Source organism: Vombatus ursinus, unplaced genomic scaffold, assembly GCF_900497805.2.
Source record: "Vombatus ursinus unplaced genomic scaffold, bare-nosed wombat genome assembly UNPS02014782.1, whole genome shotgun sequence".
Classification (NCBI taxonomy): Eukaryota; Metazoa; Chordata; class Mammalia; order Diprotodontia; family Vombatidae; genus Vombatus; species Vombatus ursinus.
In genome coordinates this window covers 3940035-3949727 of record NW_020954560.1, presented here as the reverse complement: position 1 = coordinate 3949727, position 9693 = coordinate 3940035, and the positions used below count along the sequence as shown (strand labels likewise).

Sequence of the window (9693 nt, the reverse complement as noted above, 5' to 3'; positions counted from 1 at the left end):
GCCCCAGTACCAGTATGAGCTGAACTGAGTACAGAGTATTAAAGAGTATTGTCAGCCTATGGTATGTGTTCAGTAGATGTTGACTGACTTAATTGAGTTGGGCTTGTGAAAGTCCTGAGGACTATGGCTAGGGTCAGGGTTGGATTCTGGGACCAGGAAGTCCATGGAGGTTACTGGAATGTCACTAGGCCTGTATATTAGGGGCTAAATGATCATCACTGTGCTGAGACAGGATGGAGATCCTGGGTGAGCTAAAAAGTCCCATGGATTTATTTCTGTCCATTGTACTTACTGTGTTTGTGGTAGACAGTTTCCAAATGGTTTTGCTTTTTGTAAAATAACAGTAACTCATATTTCCATAGCCTTGTATGGTTTACCAAATACTTTCTTTATAAGCCCTGTGAGTTAAGTTGAGTTGGGGGAGTTGACAATTCTGAGTGGTCTTGGAGTCAAGAAAAACCTAGGTTCATAAATCTGCCTACCTCCAATACTTACTAAATGTGTGACCCTGGGCAAGTCACTTCATCTTTAAAACCTCGGTTTTGTTGTTGTTGTTCAGTCATTTCAGGCATGTGAGACTCTCTAGGACCCTTTTTGGGGTTTTCTTGGCAGAGATACTGGAGTGGTTTGCCGTTTCCTTCTTCAGTGCATTATACAGATGAGGAAACTAAGGCAAAGAGGATTAAGTGACTTGCCCAAGGTGATACAGCTAGTAAGTGTATCAGGCCAGATTTGAACTCAGAGAGTTGTCTTCCTGGCCCCAGGCCTGGCACTCTATCTACTTGTACCACCTATCTGCCCCAGAACCTCAATTTACCCATCTAAAAATGAGGGTTCTCCTCACTTACCACGAGATAATTGTGAAGATCAGGTGAAATAATTAATGTGAAGAACATTGTAAACCTTAAAGTAGCTTGTAAATATCAGTGATGATTATTGTTAGTACAAGTATCATTATCCTTATCTTGTAGATGAAGAAACAGAAGCTCAGAGAAAGTGACTGGCCCAAGTCACAAGAATAGAAAGTGCTGGGGCTAGGCTTCAAACTCAGGTCCCTTGACTCCAACTCCAATGTACTTTTTGCTATACTGTACTGTCAAGTTTCATTATATGAGAACTAAACTGGGATTGAAATTGTGCAGTTTTAGAGAAACTTAAGTTCCTTTTTTTTCTTCCTTAACTTTTTTTATTGGCAGAAGAAAGGGCCTGGGGGAAAAAAAAAGCCCATAGTCAACAGAACAGGAAGGGGAATGTAGAAGTGATTTTTTTTTTTCTTAACCCACTTAAATTTATCTAAACAGGATGATATGTTTCTTCTAAATTCTGGTCAGCTCACTCTGAAATGCATTCTGGGGATCTGACTTCAATATTGAACCGCTTTTCCCAATGGGAAGATAAGGAGAAGGAAAAAGACAGCCCAGTTATGGAAAAGTCCATGGATTTTGAGTTTCCATTCCTATCTTTGTTAATCATCATCTCTTAATGAACCTCTCAAATTCTCACCTTCCTTGAATAGTAGATGATCTCCAAGACCCCTTTGAACTTCTGATCCTACATGGTCTAATCAACCTGTGCTCTTCTGGACCTTCTCCTGCTCATCTTTATCCATCGTAAGATGGGGCACTCACAACTATAACCAGTGCCACATTTACAGGTTGAAGACCTAGTTCCTAGTTCCTAGCTAAAACACAGTAGATGTCCACCCACCCTTACCCCACAAAAGCAGTTCTCTGTTCCTTCACGTTCACAGATCAGACCTCAAGAAGTCAGGTGACTCATTAACCAAAAGTGTAATGATAAAATACTGGGACCTCCAGTAGCATTTTTTCCCCAAGACTTCTCCCAGTACCTTTGTCAGACTAAAGGTTGGTTAGAGTCAAACAAGGGTGCCAGTCATGCAGTGTGGGAAGGAAGGGAGGGTAACAATGCCCTCATTTTACAGATGAGGAATCTAAGTCCTAAGGAAGCACAATGACTTGCCCAAGCTCACATAGGCTGTAAATAACAGAGCTGGGTTTTTGGTTTTTTGAAGGCAATGGGGTTTAAGTGACTTGCCCAGAGTCATACAGCTAGTAAGTGTCTGAGGTTAGATTTGAACTCCGGTCCACCTGACTCCAGGGCCAGTGCTCTATCCACTGTGCCACCTAGCTGCCCCTCAGAGTTGGGCCCCTTTGATTCCAAATCCAGTGTTTTTCCCTCAACACTCTGCTGAAGAAAGCAACATGAAAAAAATTAGAAAAATTCACCCAAATGCCACCTTGCAGAAATTCATTTTAAAATCATCATCTACTTTGGTGGACATGTATGTTTATTGATGTGAACTTTGAAATAGTTACTTTTGTCAATGAGAAGCAAATTAAGCTCAGCTGTTTAGAGAAAAGAGCTGAGGCACCCAAGTTACAGGTTCAGGCTTTGGTTTGGCCACATCAAGTTTTGATCTGTTTTGCAGTTTCTAGCAATGGCCTCATCTGGGGCCTGCAGGTGGCCTGGTGGGTGAGAGTGTGGGATGTGCAGTCAAGAAGACCAGAGTTCAAATCTAACTTCAGATTCTTACTAGCTATATGCCCCTGATTAAGTCATTTAACCTCTGCCTCGGTTTCTTCAGATAACAATCGCTCCTTCCTGCTAAAGTTTTTGTGAGGATAAAATGAGATTAAATTTATAAAGTGCTTCCTTAAAATGTTAACTATCATCATCATTATTATAAGCATTGGCTCAGTTTTATGCATGAATCCCATTTATCACAAGGGGGTTTTTGAAATGGGGTGTTGGATGGGTTAAAAAGAAAAACCCATTCTCACCACCCACTTGGAAGGCTGCGTCCAATTAGTAGTCTTGGATTCATATATAAAGACAAAATTTATTGGGGTTAACCACATCTTTATATTTGTGGGGTCTATTGTTGAGTTTAGAAAAAAAAAGATAAGCTACTTCTTAGGGAGCTATTTCTAGAAAGGTTCTAGAATTGTTGCTTGAGTTCATCCTAAAATACCTGCAAGTGTACAAACACAAATGCACATACACACACATACACACACACACACACACACACACACACACACACCATTCCAGTGATCAGGTTTAAAACTGTTTTTGACACATGCCCGTATCCAAAATATTAGTTATTTCAAAGTTTTTTCAAAGGTGGCACCATGCTTGGCAGATCTGTATCAGGAGATATAGATATAATACACACATATGCACAATACATAGTCCACATGTATATAATGTGTGTGGATAGAGAAATTAGATAGGTCTAGGCCTGTGATATAATTGGTAAAGGGAACTACTTTGTGTAGACATTCCCTCCATTGATGTGTATCAGCAACCCATCTGTAATTTATCATCTTAAGGGTGTTATTCAGGTTGCTGGGAGGTGGTAACTTGGCCATCATTGTACATCAGTGACAGGATTTGAACCCAAGACTTAACTCCGAGGACTGCCTCTGTGACACCATACTCCCTCTCATCAGGATTCATAACAATCAAAAATAAGTACTTTTTTTTAAACACCTAAGCCCTGTGCTATGTAGGCATGATGTGTTTAGAAATACATATATGTATAAATATAAACAATAACATTTTTCCCAATTACAAAGCTTTCCCCCCATACATTCTTTCATGTGTGAAAGATATATATATATATAATATATATGAAATATGTATATTTGATATACATATATACATATTCCATAGGGAATACAAAGATTATGCCCATTTTACAGATGAGGAAATTTTGACTGTAAGGGATAAAGTTATTTGTACAGTGTCACCTAGGCCATAAGTAACAGAGCTGACCCTCAAATCCATGTCGTATATGTCCAAGCCCAAGTGTTTTTTCCTCTAAAAGTGTGTGACCAAGTATTGGCCCATTAGAAAAGGGGCTAGATTTGAAATCAAAGTTTAACAGTAACAATAATAGTATTTTTATAGTGCTTTTAGGTTTACAAAGCACTCTACATGTATTTTTTGATCCTCATAAAACCTGAGAGGTGGGTGTTATTATTATCCTCAATTGAGGCTCAGAGACCTAGTACATAGCTAATAAGTATCTGAGGCTGAATTTGAACTTAATCTTCCTGGCCTGAGCGGCTGAGTTGCCAAAACATTTTGTGGTTGTTTAATCATTTTCAATCGTGTCCAACTCTTCATGTCCCCATTTTTGGGGTTTTCTTGGCAAATATACAGGGGCAACCAGGTGTGCAGTGAATAGAGCTCTGGGCATCAGGAAGACTGGAGTTCAAATCCGGCCTCAGACACTTACTAGCTATTGTGACCCTGGGTGAGTCACTTAACCCTGTTTGGTTCAGTTTCATCTGTAAAAGGAGCTGGAGAAGGAAATGGCAAACCATTCTAAGAAAACCTCAAATTGGGGTCATAAAGAGTCAGACATGACTGAAACACAGCAACAAATGGCAAAGATACTCAGATGGTTTGCCCAGGGTCACACAGCTAGTAAGTCCCTGAGGCTAGATTTGAACTCAGGTCTTCCTGACTCCAGGCCTGGCACTCTATCTACTCTACCACCTAGCTACCATAAAAATACCTGAGCTTTCATCCTGAATCTACCATTTAACTATCTGGTGGCCTTGGGCAAGTCCCTTAACCCATCTTGGCCTCAGATTCCTAAATAAAATATATGTACACAAAAATATAAAATATATACTCTATATATATAATATATACAAAAATATAAAATACATAAAATAAAGGTCTGTACTCGATAGCCGTGTCTAAGGCACCTTCCAGTCCTAACTCTCTGATCCCCACCTACAAGAGACGTCCCATCTGACTGGGGAGGGGAGCCTCAAACACATGATACACATGAGTGAATAAGCAATGTATAATAAAGTAGTAATTGGGCAGTAGGAATGGCAAATGAGGCAGGATAAAAGAAAGTGCTGACTGTATTCAGCTGAATCTATTCAGACAAAATCTCACCAACCGGATGCTCTGTTTCCATGAAGAGAAGTAATTTTAGACAAAAACCCAAGAAAGGCCCAGCAGATGCTGCCAATCCTCAATTTTTATTTATTTTTTATTTTTTAAACTTCCAGAATATATCCCTCCTATGGGTTAATGATACCTTACATGAATCATGTTTACACATCACCCACCTACTGGTGTAGAATCAATTTGGTCAAAGCAATTCAGCAATTTCTAAGGTATTCATCCTGTCCCTGTATCCAAATAGGTAATGCCACGGGGAGCTGGGAATGTAACCTACAGATCTGAGTCTTTGTGAATCACCTCCCCGGGCTTAGTAGAACACCCAGCACATAGTAGGGGCTTAACAAATGCTTTTTAACTGTCAGTACTGGTGATTGATGTTTTTCCTTTTAATTATCTTTGAAGTGTCTTTTGTGGGCTGCCCTTTTTCTTATTCTTTGAAAATACTTGAATGCAATGTTTATCTCAGTGTTCACCGAGGGGCAATCATGGAGAGCATGCTGGACATGGAGTCTGGAGGACTCAAGTTCTAACTTAGAGTTAGAGTTCTAACTGCTTTCCAGTTGTGTGACCCTGGACAAGCTACTTTTGGGTCTCGGTTTCCTCATCTGTAAAAAAATGAGGGAAGTGACCTTGATGACTCCCAAAACCCCTTTCAGCTCTAAATCTAGAATCCTATGCACTCTGTCTCCGATTTGTAGTAGCACTTTGTACCTCTTTAATTTAATTTTTAAAACAATTACTCAGTGCCTGCTGTACTGTTCCAACTATGAAACTTAACATTTCTCTTGAAGATGACGAAAACCTCTATGATGATGACTTTCAGGAAACTGTCTTAGATGTGGACATAAATTCTTTTTTTTTTAATGAAAATTGACCAAATAAAGGGGCATGCACTAGCAAAGTAATTGGGTACATGGTGCTACTTTTTCTGGAATACTGGTTGTATTTAGATATTTAATTAAGTGGTTGTTTCTTTGTGCCTAAAAAAAACAGAGGGGCAGCGTGGTGGCGCAGTGAATAGAGCACCAGCCCTGGAGTCAAGAGGATCTGAATTTAAATCCAGCCTCAGATACTTACCAGCTATGTGACCATTGGCAAGTCACTTAACCCCAATTGGAGGAAGGAAGAGGAGGAGGAGGGGGAGGAGATGATTATCATCGTCATCATCCTCATGGAACTTACAGTCTAGTGGGAAAAGAACAAACATTTCCTAAACTCCTACTGGGTGCCAGGCACTGTGCTAAGTGCTTTACAAATATTATCTCATTTGATCCTCACAACAACCCTGGGAGGCTATTATGATTCTCATTTTATGGGTGAGAAAGCTGAGGCAGACTGAAGTTAAGTGACTTGCCCAGGGTCACATAAGTAAGTATCTGAGACCATATTTGAACTCTTGTCTTCCTGACTCCAGGCCCAGCAATCTATCCTCTTATACCACCTAGAAAGCTGCGACAGGTAAAGTCATTGCCAGATATTGAAAAGAGAAAAACCCAATAGCCCAAACCAGAGACGGAACCCACAGCTAGCCACACCTAGTAGGGGAATGTGATATATACACAAACAACCACAGCACAAAATAATATGGATAAAGTAACAAATACAAAGTGTTTATAGAGTCCTAGGGGATGGGGTGGGGGGGAACCATTCCTGATTAGAGTGGGTCAGGATATGTTACTTCATTGGAGTTTAAAGGCTAAGTAGAAGCTCAGCAGGCCAGGGCTGGAGTCCCTCTGTCTTCCAACATGAGCCCTATGTACTGACTGTGTAACTGGGCAGTCAGCAGCCCAGCCACTACAGTGGCTAGTCTCCACTGGTAGAGGGAGTCCATGAGGAACTCCCCACACCAATGAAATCACAAGTTGGATACATGAATGGCATGAGCAAAGAAAGGTTGGCACCAGACCAAGGAGGGTCTCAAATGCTGGTCCAATGAATTTGAATTTTACTGGGCTGCCATTGAAGAGTTTTGAGCAGAGTCATAAAATGACCAAATCTATACATGAGGAACATTAGTCTGTCAACAATAGGAAGAAGGGATGGGAGGGAGATGACTCACCTGGCAGGTGGCTTTTATAGTAGTTGGGGTGGATGGTAATGAGGGTGATGGTTATGGGAATAGAAAGGAGGGAATAGATTTGGGGATCCTACAGAGGTAGATTCAATGAAATTGTGTAACTTCTCAGATGTAAATCCAAGAGGGAAACAAGTTTTCAGATCCAAAAGATAGGACAAAATGATGGTATCACTGATAGAAGTATTGAAGATGGGTGGAGGAGCAGTTCGGGGAAAAGAAAATAAGCTCAGTCTTGAACACAGAGTTTGAGGTACTGTTGGGGGATATCCAGGTGGTACTGCCATTTGGCTGTTGAATAGTCTATTTTGTAATATCGGAACAGGGGCCGGACCTGTGATTTTCCGGGTTTGGGGAAGTCCCTGATGAGGAAACTCCCTTTCTTCCTACAGGAGTGTACTTTCCTTACAACTTACAGTCTGGGATAGTTGTCCAGAGTATTGAGAGGTTAAATGACTTGTCCCGAGTCACATAGCAAATAATGTACGGTTTTATAGCCTCATCTTTCCTGGTAGATGGTAAGTTCTATCATCAGGGATTAGATCTTTTTTTATTCTAATGCCCCTCAGATCCTAGCACAGTGTCTTGCTTAGAGTTGGTACTTATTAAATGTTTAGTAAATCAAATTCTTTTGAATTGGGTTTGCTTCTTTTGGTAAATCATTGTCTTTCCTGCCCTTTTTTTTTAGCATCCTTTTTCTCTGCCCCTTGGAATTTTTTTTTTTAGCATTAATGTGATCTTTATGATATCTTTCTTCTCCATTCCTTTCACCCTCCCTTTTGTCCAAAATACTTTCTCTTCTTCATTCTCTATCCTTGCAGATTCATAAAGTTCACTAAATTCTGCACTCCCTGAGGCTTGCTTTTATGACCTTTTTTTTTTTATTGTCTTAACTCCATCTCATCATCCCATGCCTTCTGCCAGACTCTCTTGGTATCTCTCCACCATATCCTTGCCTCCCACTGTAGCCCTAATGTCCAATTAGCTCATCAAGCCATTCCACTAATGTTCAGCCCGAGAAGACATTGAGTGTTTGGGCTGCTACTGTAGTCAATAACCCGTGATCTCATTTACCAGAATTGTAACATAGGGAGCTACGCTGTGTTGTACGTAGGGAACTACAGTATTAATCTATTTTTATTTCTCTTCCTTTTCTAATGGGAAAGCTGAGCTCAGCACTGGCCAGAGAAGAGTAACAGTTCAGAAAGGACCACTGTACCGGGCCGAAGGTTATCCAGTTAGCATTGCATGTAATGTAACTGGCCACCAGGGACCCACTGAACAGACTTTCCAATGGTCCATTTACAAACCAGATCAGCCAGAAAGAGAGATACAGATAATCAGTACTAAGGACACTGACTTCACTTATGCCTTCTACATCCTTCGAGTTCAGCGTGGTGATATCTATGTGGAGAGGATCCAGGGAAACTCAGTCTTGCTCCATATTTCAAAGCTCCAAACCCAGGATGCTGGCGAGTATGAGTGTTATACACCCAACACTGATGGAAAGTACCTTGGGAGCTACAGTGACAAGGTGAACCTAACAGGTAAAGTATTCCCCATTTCTATGTAGCCCTTCACAACCTGGTCCCAGACTACCTTTCCAGCCTTATTATAAATTGGTCCCCTTCTCAAACTCTCCAGTCTGGCCAAGCTGCCCTTTTTCTCCCTATTTATGCCCGACTTCCATTTCTCATCTCTATCCCATTGCACTGGCTATGCCCCTCATACCTGGAATTCATTCTCTCCTCATCTCTGCCTCTTAGTATGTGGTTTACTTCAGTGCCACCTGCTACATGAAGCCTTTCCTGATCCCTCCAAGCTCCTTATGTCCTCCCTCCCAAAGTTCCCTTGGTTTACTTTGTATGTATTCTGTGCATACTGATTTACACACATGCTTTCTCCCTGGTTTAGCTACTTGAAGGTAGGGATTATTTCACTTTTGTTTTTGTATCCTCAGTGTCTACCACAAAGATTGGTACAAAGTAGGAATTTCACAAAGGCTTATTGGTTGATGACAGTGTGATTACTTCAGTTGCAAAATCCTATGATATAATGTGATTTAATAGTACATTGTTATAATGTGATTCAATGGTACATCATATTTTTCATTCTTTTTGTGACTGAAATCTAGAATGCAATGTATCCAATCAATGTATAAGATAAGTGAAGAAATGTGTGGCCAAAAATGGAGGTAACAAGAGTGAGGGCTTACCAGTGGATTACCAGCCCAAGTGCTCCACTGGCTTCTATACGAGGTCAAGAGAATGAAATGGAGGTACCTGTGGAAAACTTGAATGCCAGTTGCACAGGATGGGCATGCATGAATGGTTCGCCATCTGCATCATTGTAGGGAATGCCCATATTGATGAAACCACAGGTTTATTTTGGAGTATATATTTCATGGAAAAAGCACATTTCATGTTTGTCCAAATGATTTAGAGCCCAGAAATAAAGGTGCATCTTCTCTCTAAATGCAGTATGTCCTCTTTATCTATCATCCCTACCATGTAGGGTTAGGTGGTTATACTATTTTTTTTAAGTATCCAGGCTCTCAGTGAACTTCCTGGTTAGCTTAGAGGTTGTTATTGCTAATTAGAGATTCTCTAATTGTCTTGGTTATTCCATGGAAAGCCTTGGTCTTTGGGTTTGCCCTTTTGTTTCAA

General features: G+C 40.6%; 1 protein-coding gene across 1 annotated transcript in view; it reads left to right on the top strand.

Moving 5' to 3' along the window:
• Window positions 1-9693, top strand: part of CD101 (CD101 molecule) — a 39755-nt gene that overhangs the window by 486 nt on the left and 29576 nt on the right. Inside the window, exon 2 of the mRNA XM_027866765.1 lies at window positions 8194-8574. Within this exon, the coding sequence (XP_027722566.1) occupies window positions 8194-8574 (381 nt within the window). The remainder of the gene's footprint in view (window positions 1-8193; window positions 8575-9693) is intronic.